The 13848-nt window shown below is 36.1% G+C and overlaps 1 protein-coding gene across 2 annotated transcripts in view; it reads left to right on the top strand.

Moving 5' to 3' along the window:
- The window catches only part of SMYD3 (SET and MYND domain containing 3), a 394861-nt gene that overhangs the window by 326963 nt on the left and 54050 nt on the right, over positions 1–13848 (top strand). For both annotated transcript variants that reach the window (XM_082756582.1, XM_082756581.1), the window contains exon 9: positions 13222–13309. In XM_082756582.1, coding sequence (XP_082612708.1) covers positions 13222–13309 — 88 coding nt within the window. The remainder of the gene's footprint in view (positions 1–13221; positions 13310–13848) is intronic.

The raw sequence follows: 13848 nt of genomic DNA, 5'->3' as shown, positions 1-13848 counted from the left end.
ACCCTTTTTCCCAGAGTGATTCTGGAAGACTGTTTTGCACTTTTTTTTTTTTTTTTTTATTAAATAGATACTGAATATGGTGGTTGCTTTATGCTCCTTTTAAAGCACTTCATTAATTACTCCATCTAAAGTTTCTGCATTTGATAGTTGACAGGAGAAATTAATTTTGCTTAAGGAATTTAAGCACATTGTTAATACACTGTCAGAGGACAGACAGTGCATTACAGCCCAGAAATGGTATGAAAAATTGTCACTGTGCCCTAAAGGAAGCAGCCTGAAGGCTTTGTTACCTCTTTGGGATTCCTAAAAAGGTATTTCCACAAAGAATTATGATTTGATTCACTGTAAGACAAACCTTGAATTCTCTTTCAGTGAGGTTACCATAATAACTTGTGTATAATGCCACATGACATTCAGCTTCAAACACTGATTTGTGAATATATTGTTGGGTTAGAAGAGGCTGGGATTGCTTGGGGTGTGTTTCATCTTCCAGCTAAAGGGGGCCTTCTTTATTTGGAATATGCACTAGATAAGGTTGGAAGTACCATGATGAGGCTGGTATTAGGAACAGAGTAGAGCAAGTGAGAAACTAATTTAAAAGACTATCATCACAATGTGTCCAACGAATAGTAAGTAATCAGGAAGCCACTAACCGATTAAATTTAGGGAAAGGAGAACACGTTGACCGCAAGTATCCATTTTAGTTAATATCTGAATTAAGTTGATATTTGATATAATATATTAATATTATATTAATAGCCCAGAGTATTGAAGGTTGGCATATAAATCAGCTTGTGGATATAGAAAGTATTAGATTATTATATAACTCAGAATAATTTATATGTATTTAAGTGAATACTGTCCTATCATTTTGGATTATTTAATTTCTTCAAAGACTAAACATTATGGAAAAGATTTTTTTTTTTATCATGAAGTCCTCTAACACCTATTAGTCAAAGGAAATGTGTGGTGAAAGTTTGTAACATATCTGCAGCTTTAAATTAATAATAATATATATAGTTCCATTTAAAGAGAACATAGTTTGTAAACCTTATCTATATGACAACAGAGCAGTGCAGTTGTTTTGACTGTTTTTTTTAGGAGACGTATGTAAAAATATGGAATTATTTATATTAAATGTAACCAATATATTAATTAGTCACACTAGTCATAAGTCCACAATATATACTGTAAATGAGAGCTCAGTATCTCCAAATGTCTCTGAGTGGAGACTATACAAATGCAGTTCCTGTCAGGGGAGAGGAATTCCTGTCAAAACATTTCAGTGATTCTGGAAGGGCCAAGCCAACCAAAGAGCCATATGAATGCAATATTCTTTCAAATATAACAACAACAACTAAGCTAAAAGTCCTTAATCTAACTCTCAAGAGTCTTCCACATTGTTCTGGGCATTATCAATAGCTCTTCGTAGGGCCAGCTTCAAGAAATACCCATTATACAAGTAAAATGAAAAAGATTAACTCTTCTTTAGAACATCTCGCTATGAAACATACTACAATGATTCATATAGCTCTTATTTCCTGTGTCACATTGTTTAAGTGTGCCCCATCTCTGGAGGTGTTCAAGGTCAGACTTGGTGGGGCCTTGGACAACCTGATCTAGTAGGCGGCATCCCTGCCTATGGCAGGGGGGTTGGAGTTAAATGAGCTTTAAGGTCCCTTCTACCCCAAGCCATTCTATGATTCTATGAATTGCATCTTTCCTTCAAGTTATCTTACTTAAATAAAGATGGCTTTCCTGTTAGCTGCCTCTAAACTTTTAGAAACTCTTTGCAAGCTAAATGTTATTTTTCAATGGTTGATCAATTGATCAATTTATTTAGGCTCCTGTAGCGAAGTCACCAGGTATCATGACTTTGTTCTACTTTCTTTTTGACAGTGCAGTTTTTCAAGTTTTGGGGCTTTGGCTGAGTTAGTAGGAAGCACTATAGATAGACAAAGGCGAAATCAGGCCCTTCAGTGCCTAAATCAATTCCAGTCATTAACTAATATTCTCCAAGGTCTGTTAAAGAAAGAATGAGCTCATGTGAATAACAAGGAAGTCCATAACTTTTGAGATTGTAAAGCCACAGACTGCCTGCTTTGGAGTGAAAAATTGCTATCATAAGCAGTGTGCCATATCAATTTCTTGCCAGTAATTTAATTAATATCATAACAATGCAGCAACTAAAACTGTAGCTATAAATTTTGCATTTGTGAACTTCATTTTTAGACATGAATAGGAACTTTTTGTTGTGTAAAAGGCAGAAAGCTTGAAAAGGCTGAATTTACTCTAGCCATGTGAATTACAACAGAGGAATGTGTGAATTGTTGACCTATTGCAGGATCTCCTATTATTTTCCACAAGATTGCTCAGTAAATTTTATTACTTAGGCTGTTGATTACACAGCAGTTATCTGAACTGGGGAGTGTGGTAGAACAGTGAATCACAGCTTTGCACAAGATTTACCTGACCACAATCTTTAAGAAAAAAAGTGCTGCTGCATCATAGCGCTTTAGAAAAGATAGGGGACTGTCTTAGTGCTGACACGTGTTGGTCATAACCTAATGTTTCTACTCTTTCTTTGGCAATATCTAGACAACTAAATTTTACTTTCAAAATATGTCTGTATGTTAAAGTTGCAATATTCCCAGGCACAAAATGAGCCATTCTGAGCTTAGAGAGATTCTGATGTGATTCCAGCTACTGCCTAGTAACACAGTAGTTTGAATCCATAGGCATTTGTTATAGGGAAAAAAAGATACTGTGAAGTTGGATTACTTAGTACATTGCATTTCATTAATGAAGGTCAGGTTGCATGTTTAGAACGTGAAGTGAGCTTCTTCTCCCAAATCCTTAACCGCAAAAGAAGTTTTTAAAAAAGAGGGGTTGAGATACCATGCATTTCAGAGGTGTGAAACATCCATGTGACAGAGAAAAATATTTTAGGAGAACAGTATCCCTGTTTTCTAAGCAATGAGTAAAGTCCTTAGTGGACTGTACTTACCAGGAGACCGAAAAATAAATAAATTGCTAGTACTGTGAACTGTTCTGGAAAATTGGAAGTCCAATATAGATGATGAATCACCAAATAATGTTGTTCTGGCAGGTCCTATAAACAGTTGCTTACATGTAAGTCAAGATGTGTAACTCTCTGTACAGGTTTTGTAAACTAGGCTACCTCTCTTTGCTTTGAATTACTGGGACTTATCACCACTGATTGCTGAGACACGTAAAAACTTGTGCAGCTGGCTCCTGTTGACTGCCATTACTACAATAGCTATTCAAAGAGTAGATAAAGTCTCTGAGAATAATTCATAGGCATTATAGTAGTTTCCGTGGCACTATGTCATTTTATAGAACGTCCTCTTCACGCTCTGGGATCTGGCCATTTTCCTATTTTTCATGACAATGACTAAAATGTCAGTGTTATTGAATCAGGATAATAGACAAGTAGAAAGGTACTGGCAGCAGCTTGTGTCAAGCACTCATTTGCTTTACAGAGCAGTTCTAGCTGCTTCCTTTAAAGACTGGAAGAACTTCTGCCTTAAATTGGATAGTCAATAATAATTCTCCAAAGCAGAAGTTCTTGAAATGACTAAAATGCTGGATGACATCTTTTAAGAGTATTCATATACTTCTCCTTTGATGCTCTGAAACTGATATTCAGCTAGGGAGCAATCAAATTTGTTGGCAAAATTCTAGAGGTGGAACTCCAGATACTGTGCTCTCGTAAGAGCTGTAGTTGTACAAAATGAATTCTACCTTTTTTATTCATGACTTCAAAAAAAAAAAATAAAAATTGAGTGGTCAGTGTGGATTTGTGCAGTGACATTGAACATTGAAGCAACAAGCTAGTGAGATAGGCAGTCAATTTTTATCAGCCCTCCGGGAACTGCTACTTTCACTTTTGAGATTTGTCAACTATTTTAAGGTATAGAGTAGATTAACAACTGTGTATGATCTTAATCGTCTTGAATGCGTTTTTTTCTAAATCCTAAACTCCCTGTGTTTAATATCCATTTATTCCGAAAACAGTATGCTCCAATAAATATTGTCATTTTACATTGCAGTTTACATTAAAAAAAAAAAACTAATTACTCAAACTACCGTTTTATCAAGTGATATATCATGCATTAAAATTTTAAATTGTTTTCAAATGAGTGTTCAAAATAAATATCTAATTTTGTGTCAGTATATATATCTTCAGATGGAATCAATAATTCAACGGGCACAGATTCTTCAATCACTGAAGCATAAACAGAACTTTGACACAGGGGTAACAACACCTCTACTTAGTGAAGTGTTTAGTCATCTGCAAAAATACGAACTTCAATGGTGTTTATGCATGCATTTAAACTTAAGTGCACTCATGATTGTGGATCAGATTATGTGTGTAAATACCTAAATATTCTGAGAATTTTGGACCTACATGTCTCATCTGAGCCACTAAATGTTCTCAGTGGCACCCTGCATCTCCACAAAGTACGGTCTTAGAAACAAAGCAGATTTGCCTTATAGTTGTCAGTTCAATTGTTGATAGAGCTAGAAATTGACTTAACAAATGTGTGATGTCTAAGACAGTCTGAAATACCAACTACATGGTTACTAAGGATTAGGCTGAACAGTATCCTTCCTCAGGTAACCAAATTACCCTGAGGGTTTTTTTGGACTGAAGCTGGAAATTACAATGGAATTGCAAACGTGCCAAGAATTTTTGGGTGGTCTGGCATAGAGCCCTATTTCTCTGATGGTAAACTGTAAATACCTTCCTTTCCTTTTCCTCCCTTCCTCCCATCCTCTGGCTTTTATGAGTTGATAAGTAGTGAACTTCCATTTATTACTCTTCCCATGGTCCAATCTATTTTTATTTCAGCTTGTAACTTATGCAGCTCGGATGGGGATTTTGTAGTCAGCTCTAAGCTCCTGAAATTAGGAGGTTTATTGGCAGTGTTCTTACAAACATAAAATTTGGTCCTGTTGCTTATGGAATGAACTACAATTTCCATTGTAGACATAGGGGTTTGGGGCCTGCAAAGTGCCAAACATCCTGCAGGGACCTCAGTGATGGGGACCTCTCAAAGCTAAACTGTGTGTCCCACATGGGTTTTTTGAAACAGTACAGAGAAAGGACTATGAAAATAACTGGGGTAGCCCTTGTGTGATCATGACTCCTTTTTCAGCAAAAGAAGGATATAGGGGTCACAGCTGAAAAATAAATATGGGAAATATTTTGGTCAGCCACCAGAATGACTAAAACTTCACTTAAATGACTACAGAATGTGTTAAACACATGTGCTTTTCATGTAAAGAGTCGCCAAGTCTGGGCTAGGAGCTATGGTGTAGTTTAGTGCATTAGCCCTATGTATTGTTTATATTCTCTTTAGATATCATCTTGCTTTCTTGCTAAGTAACCCAATATCCTTGTATGGTGCTTTTTGAGAGAAAAAATACTCTCTGTAGTGTTTCTCGTTTAGATTTTTGTCACAAAGAGTACATGCAAAACAGAAAAGCTTTAATAATAACTTTTGACCTGTGAGCATCATAGGTCTTGGGGAAAAAAAAAAAAAAAAAAAAAAAAAAAAAAAAGAGAGAGAGAGAGAGAGAGACTGTGATATCCAAGGCTAATGTAAAGCTTTCAGGTTTTTTTTTTTTTTTTTTTTTTTTTTTGTGTGTGTGTGTGTCTTTTTTCTTATTACAGGAATTTTTACATATACACTCTAAAGATTGTTCTGATGCCACACTTACACATTAAATCACCATAATCATCAGTTATATATAATGCTTACCAAATAGCTTCAGAGAGTGTCCATAATGACCTTGTTTCTACAGTTCCCAGCATTTTCATGAATGAATTGGAAGTAATTGCAAAATCATTGCCAATAAAATTTGTGGATGACAAAGACTGAGAGAATAATAAACATTTAGGAGGACAGGTAAATCATACAGAGTAACTGGAATTGCTTAGTAAATTAGACCTGTTGAAATAAAATACACCACCACTGTAAAGGTACAACATGTTCCACATCTGAAATGGAGATCTGCAACTGTGATTTATTTCACCAAACCTCAGACAGCTGCAGTGTAAACATCAGCATCTGAGCTAGCTACTCTAGCCTTCTTTTATGGATAAAATGGGGGAAAAAAGGACACTCTTTGACTGCTATTCATCTGATGTATTTTAGAAGTTCGTTTTAGAATAATACAGTTTTCACCCTGAGAGTGCCTCTAAATTGAAGGCTAGTCCAAATGTGTGCATTTGGTCTGATGAATCTCAGTACAGATATCTGAACAGAAATGAAAAATGTTGTGTTTTTCTCTGGCAAAGAAGGCTAATGTGATCATTGAGTCTACAAGCATGGGAGTCAATAGGAGGAGGGATGTCATTTTACTTCCTCTGTAACATAAGAAATACAGATGCAGTAGTCTTCAAAAATGCTGTTTAAAAATGTGTGTGTCTAAAAATAAATCACAGAAACAAACAGAAGTGGGTTGCAATGAATAAGAGTGGAGTCTGAGTCTGAAAGTAATGCATTTTTTTAATGTGTGCAGAACTGTGAGTCTGACATATTGGATTTGCAACTGGAAGAGGCAGAGAACTCTTTCCTCCTCTCTAACCTTATGCTTTAAAACTTTATTAACTTCAAGGTGTCTATGGGATAAATTTGTCTGAGTCCCATTTAATTTTGTTAGATTAAACTGGATTTATTTATCTTAATTTTCTCTTTATTAAAGGCATTCTATTGCAATAAATTTCCCATGGTTTTTTGATGCCTTATTTTAAGTTTCCAAGGAAACACTATAATGTTGTAGCTAAGTTAGATAATGTTAAAGAAATTATATTCATGCAACTATCTGAAGGTACCTGTTTTTTTTCCACTGACTGTACACAGGGTTTAGAGAAACTCTCATCTTGATTTGATTGCCTAAGTAGTGTGCTTAAACATAAATGGTGTGAATGACTTAAATATTCCAGTACAATTTAGAGTATTACTAGCCTGTGCATTTCTTTTGGCATTCCAGACACCAGAGTCAGTAATCCGTGAAGATAAGTGCTATATGAACAGCCGATATCAATTACATGAGGTAATGCAGTCTGTCTCACAGTGTACTGCACAACTGCAATATGGCATGCATGTGATGTGTCTTGTTTACTTTCAGAATTCAAAAATAAGAAGTACAAAGTGAGTTTGTTCAGAGGCAGGCTTCACCCCCTCCCTGTAGCTTTACATGGAACGTAACACTGCTTTTCTTCTGCAGACAGACTAGCCTTGGAATCGCAATTGTCACCCTCTTCACAGCTGTATGGCAGAGCTGAGCTGTATGCTCAGCTTTTGGGGAGAACAACCTTGTGCTGGCTGGATGGGATAGCTGAACTGGTATTTGTGGAGCTGGCGTTATTATTTTTCATGGGGCAGGGCAGGGGAAAGTTTGAATCTTTAGAAGTCACAGGTGAATCTTGGTCACAACAGTTCATTAGTCCAGGGCTCTGTGCACTGCCCATTTCTTATACACACAGTTCAGAACATAGTCATTTTCAAGTCTGAAAGTGAGGGAAATTGTAAACCAATGCTTTAGGATTCAATAAACCACAGCCTTTGTGAGATCTGCAACAGGGTCTGCAATATCATCTCAATTAATGCTCTGCTCTGGCCACCATGTATAAAATAGTGGGTTACTGAGTTACTAGAAGCACACTTTCAGTGGTTGCTGCGAAATTAAATAGAATTAGAAATAGAAAATTGTTATTTATGCTTTCAGAGCATTATGTATTAGAGATCTATTTTGAAATGTCATGCCATTTTTTAAATGTCTGAACTCTTCTGACAACTTCTTCAATCAAAACCTAAGAAAAACTTTTAATTTGAACCCACTGAGTTGGTCAAAATTGTTCTTCCAGGTGCACATTGAACTTGCCACTGAAATTTTTAGAAATTAAGCAAATCATAAAGTTGTGGTCAGCACTTTATTGTGAAATGTTCACATATTTCAGGTATCCATAGCTTTTAAGCTGTTAAAATATTAAATTGCACAACACTTCCTTTTAAAATATATTTTTAAAACTTCCACAAAAAGAGAGCAGGAACAGAATTACACGGTGCTGCCTCACAGGATTATCATTATATAGTCATAGATTTTGTGACCAGAAGGAACCATTGTCATCATTTAGTGTGATTTTTGTCTTGCAAAAATATACCCAATAATATTTCATATTAAATCCATAATTTTTGTTTAAACTATAGTTATAGGCTTTTACTATTGTAAAACTGACATTCCTTAGTGTTTACATTGCACATGTGTATTTCATTTGTGTGTTTAGAAGAGAAGATACTGGCCATGGAAGACTTTAGACCTTGTTTTTCTCTCAGGGCAACCTAGCACTCTGTATCCCTTACATAGTTTTGCTCATTTCTACCTCTATGGGACTAGACAACTGAACACCAGATGTCCCTGGACCTACTTCTTCTAGAGAAAGGATGGGAAGGAGAATGAGAGATGTAGGAGTTACCTATTGTGTGGAGTTCCTGTCCCCACTTCCCCCTTACAGACAGAGGCAGGGAGAGTTTGACGGTTTCTCTCCATGGCAAATTTCTGGTTTGTTTCTCTACCTCTATCCGTGACAAGGAGAAAGAAGAACATTGTAGAGAGGAGATAAAATCCATTTTCAATTTCTACACTGTAGCCTAAGTATGAAAGGAGGACTAGCTCTTAATCAACCCTTTCATTGTAAAGAGACTCTGATGAACACCTCTGAAGAACAATGGTGGGGCTGCAGGAGCACATTTGTGCAGAAGAGACAATAATGTCTCTTATGAAAAATATGGAAGCAAAGGAATAGGAGGGAATGGAAGAGGTGATACATTTTCAAATGCTTATTTCTGTGGTGACTGATATATCTAACTGCTTCAGGAGAATCATAAATCTTCTTTTATCATAAATTTTCCTATCAATTAATGCCAGAACTGTAGAACTCTTAAAGTTTGATCACCATGTCAATAGGTTATATTCTTCATCAGATATCCTGTAGTTTTCTTATTCCACTCTCTTTTGTTGTTATTGTTTCATTTTTGTAAGTGTCACTAATGGAACCTAAATTGTGGAAAACTGTGTAGTATTTAAAGCAAGTATTGACATTTAGTGATGTCTTGTGTATCACAGACTATTTTTATGAGCATTTACAGAACATGCTGGACAGAGCTGCTCGTGTGCTTTCTCAGGCTCCTGAAATACATATCATTATGAGTATCTACAAATTTAAAAGTCAAGAGGATAATTGGATAAGAAAGATGGATACACTCTGAAAGAAAAATAACAACCAATGTTATTTTCATCTAGAATCTGTAGAAATTATGATATTCAAGCAAATACTTATATATTAATATTTTTCTTGAATTCTTTATGCAGTTAAACCATTGCCACATTTAAGAAAGGAAAAAATGGTTCTTTACAGTAGTAGAATTTTCCTTTACAGAATGTAAATTTTGTCTGCCCATTCTGAAGAGTCAAGGAGATTTTAAGGGTGGAATTTTGTCTGGTCAAATTTTGTAGGTGAGCCTTTGTGTTTTATGCACCCAAACTAAATTCAAGAAGATGTGAAGGCACACAGCACCCTCCTTTTGGTAGGGTTCAGATGGGAAGACTTTAGGTTATAGCTTATTTTACTAGAAGAACCAAATATCACTGGAAATTGGTTTGTCTAAAGGATTTAGAAGCACTGGTCTATGCAGTCTGGGATAGTTAGTCCAAGGGATAGGTAATTAATGGAGATTTTCAGAAAGCTTCAGTATTAAGATGACAAATCCCCAGCTGTGTTTCATCAGGAAAGCTGTAGAAGCACCTGCTGCAGTACTGGAAGAATGAAGAGATGGAATTGAAATGTTACTATTGCATTTTAACTCACCTTTTAATAGACAATTTTCCCCAGCAAATGCTTGGAGGAAGTGGGAAACAGGTGCTGGAATCATCTTCTGTCTGCAATAATTTGCTCAGAATAAGTCACAACATCAATTTTGTCTTTCTCTGTGCCTTAGATTGTAGATTCAACTAGCACATCCTGTGATACTTCTGCCTCCAATGGATTGTACCTATGTTATTAAGAGTATCATGGGGTTATGCTCTTGCTGTAGAAAAGTGTATATTGCAGCTGTCTTTTCTGCTCTCCCCATGAGCCTTCAACACTTCTACTCTCAGTTTTCTCCAGCACACCTCAGCGTGTGAAATGAATTGTAAAGCATGCCAGCTAAAGTCATCATAAGTTTGTTATGCATTTCTGTGACTAGATTATTAATAAGTCTAATTATTTTTTTTAGTCTAAGACACAAATATTTTGTTGTTTTGTAGAACAAATTCTTCAGTTTAGTTTTGATGTTAGAAATAAGGAAATTAATTAGGCACAGCATTGCTAACTCTTTCCTCTTATTCAGAAGCCTCTTTCTTTTCTTCAGCTAGGGTCTCCTTTTCTACAGATGACAAAAACTTGTCTTTCTTTATTGTTGGCAGCTCTGCACACCTGGAGGTTTGACTGGGAACATGTTCTGAAAAGTGCTTTCAATGGGTGTTGCTCTGTGGAAAGCTAAATCTCACATAGCTGTTATTGCCATGCTCTTAGACTAAATTAAACAGTTTGGCATAAATATTAATCACTTCAATTATTTCCATTATACCAACTACAAGGCAGCTTTGTATTTTTAGCTGGCTTAGTCATACCACGTGTCCGTGACTTTCAAAGCATTGTCCAAAGGAGAGAAACAAGTTACTTGGATAAAGCTTATTAGGCTGGGAGGCAGAAGTGTTTTCAGCGACAAGCCTTCCTGGTGGTTTTGCAGCCCCTGCTTGGCTGCCTGTTTAGGAGCAGCCACTGCACCTTGAACAAGAATGTTTAGGAGAGGACAGGACCTCTCTAGTATTTGAAAACCTGATGGAGAACAGTGTAAAAGGGTGAACTGACTAAGGCCTTTGTTTGTTCTTATGTAAGGCAATCCCCAAAATACCTCATTTTGAAAACACAGAAAAAATATCATTGAAACCTGGGACTGAAATCATTCCCAGAGCTGGGCATGATGCCCAGCTCCTTCCATCCTTAAGTCTCTTACAGAAGGGATAAAGACCATGAATCCAGAGAGGGTTTTGAGGTTATTTGTCTAACTGACACTCCCTATCCTTTACCTAGATATGAAGCCAGTGATGACTTAACCCTATGCACTAGTGTAAAGGTTAGAGGAAACCCCAAACTTGGACTGCTTGGTATTGTTAATGAAATTCTGGAAGACAATGAAAAGCAACTCAAAAGTTATGTGAATGAACACTGTAACCTGATTTCATCCATCAGTCCCACTGTGAGCAAAGTGAGTCCTAATGGGGCTTCACATCAATCATTGGCTTGTAACTTGTTGCTTAGGTTTTTTCCTTTCAATTACAAGTCAGTCCCAATTTCCCTGTTTCTGAGTTTTTAGTTGTAAGGCTTACTGTGTGCTACAAAAAGACCGAGAATTGTATTTTGGCTTAAAAGAATTTTTCTTTTTCACAAAGCTCCTTAAACCTAAAATTTCACAGAAGTCATTATTAATATCTAACAGGCTAGATTTCTCTTTCAGATCTATCAGCGAGCATCACTTGATCTACAAAGGTGTTTTAGAATTGGATTGTTACAGGTTAGCAGCCTGAGTTCAGAAATTGATGTACTCCCACAAAAACTGGGAGAGGTTATGCTGAAGGTAACAGATTTGGTTTAAGTCTCTTCCAAAACTGTAACAGGGTTGGGTATGTCCATTAATTGTGCTGATAAAAAGTCTACAATATAAGCTTGTTTCTCCTGACATTCACCTTTTGTCTTTTGGTGGTAAATTCAGCTATGCACAAAATTATTTCCAGGTGAACTTTTTGATTGGAGAACTAATTGTGTGGGAAGTGCATGCACCAAATGCAGTGGGTTCAGGTTGCCCTCCTTGTAATCTGTATCCTACAGATAAGTGAGGCAGCTGATACCAATCTTGATTTAATCATCCCAGGAATGCACGGAGGTCTGCTGTTTCATGGAGCAGATGGAAAGACAAAACTGCAAATTAAATGTGAAAGTGAGTGCTGATTCTCACTGTAAATATTTCCTGATTTGAATTTATGGTAAATAAGGAGCAGTAGAGTAAAAAAATTATGCTGTTCTAGACAGATAGAGCTTGCAAGCTTTTTAATAGAGGTAGTGCTGTGATATACACAGTGAGCATCTGTTGGCTACAGAGTGGTTGGTTAGATTCAAACACACTTCCTCTATTAATCTCCAGGCCTCCATCCCTGCTGAAGGGATCTTTGAGAACTGTATTTAAAATATTTCTGAAAGAATTTGCACTTACAACAGTCTTTTGAGAGTAGCAGAGCCTTTGTAAGGAGAGAGAGATAATGAACTGCAGTGTCTTAAAGGCCAGATTTTTAAAGGTACTTAAGCGCTTACAGCAATGGAAATTGAATATCTAGATGCTTTTGGAAGTCCCTCAAGATGCTTAGCTGTGTCTGTAGATGCTTTAATAAATTTGTTCCAAGTGGTTTGCCTAAGGTGCAGTTAGTCCCTGCTAGAGAGCGGGAAAGAGAAACTATTTCCCTTACTGCTGTAACCATTAATCATTTTTGCCTTCTTTATTATGACAAAGTGATAGGACAATATAACTGTTGTAATAGGGAAGAAATAACAATGAATTATAAAATAAAACTAAAGTTCAGCTTTTTCTGAGTAGCAGACATTTCCTATAAGCAAATGCTTACAACTGTAATGAGTGAAGGTAGGTTCCTTCTGCTTGTAAAGTCTCTCTAATCAGCACAAAATTATATGTGAAACCCTTTTTACATTGCAGTTAAGGGTCTGTGAAATATTGGGTAGCAGTTCTTTGAGAGAATTTGATCTTATTCATGCATTTTTGATAGTAAAATTCACATGCCACTGGTTATCTTTTCCAAATGATCATAGTTCTTGTTATAAAATCTACTATCTGGTTGGAGTATTTAATATTTCCATGTCTGTGTTCATTTTCCTTGATATCTTCTCATTTATTTTCAGATACAGGGTGAATATGAACATCAAGTGAAATTAATTTTTGTGCATTCTCAAAAAATAGTGATAAAATCCCCACAACTTGCTTCTGTCAATGCGATCTTTTAAGATAGTTTTTCTTCATTACTGCATACTCTGTTTTACTGTCTTCCTAATCAAATGCTTTTGTTCCCTTTAACCAGGATGCTGAGAAATTGGCAGGTGAAGAGAGTGCCTGGAAAGAAGTCAAAGATGCTGTAAATGAAGTGAGATATCCGAAATCAAAAGAAGGTATCCTTTCAGTGACAGGCAACAGACTGTCATTCAGTTGTGAGCATAATCCAGGGAGCCCTTTAGTAAAGCAGTTCATCTTTTGAGATTTATTTCCTAAAAGTTTCCATTCTTGTGTTGTTTTAAAAATAATTGTAATTTGTTGTTTGGATTTGATGATCTTAGAGGAGGTCTTTTCAAACCTACATGATTCTATGATGCTATTTGATGTGAGTACATTTAAAATGTAATATTTTGTGATATTAGAGTGAGAGAGAATGAAATCTTCCAGTATTTCAGTTCTTCCAGTTCCTTTTCAGCAGCATAAAAAACCAAGTTTGCATAATGATATTCCAGGCTGGAAACCTATCATCACATTTTTTTTCTGTAACAAAAATAATAATAATTTAAAAAAATGTTACTTTCTAACCCAGACAGATTCAGTTTGTTAGCAAAAGGACTGTTGTTAAGGGAAATACTTACCTAACTTTAACACTCATACAGTTTGTAGTCTGGTTTAAAGTCCTTTGTAGTCACTAGCTTGAAATGGGCAATACTGA

This window comes from Aythya marila (assembly GCF_965140915.1).
Source record: "Aythya marila genome assembly, chromosome: 3".
Taxonomy (NCBI): Eukaryota; Metazoa; Chordata; class Aves; order Anseriformes; family Anatidae; genus Aythya; species Aythya marila.
Note: the sequence above shows the minus strand (reverse complement) of the source record. Positions and strands in the feature narration are given on the sequence as shown.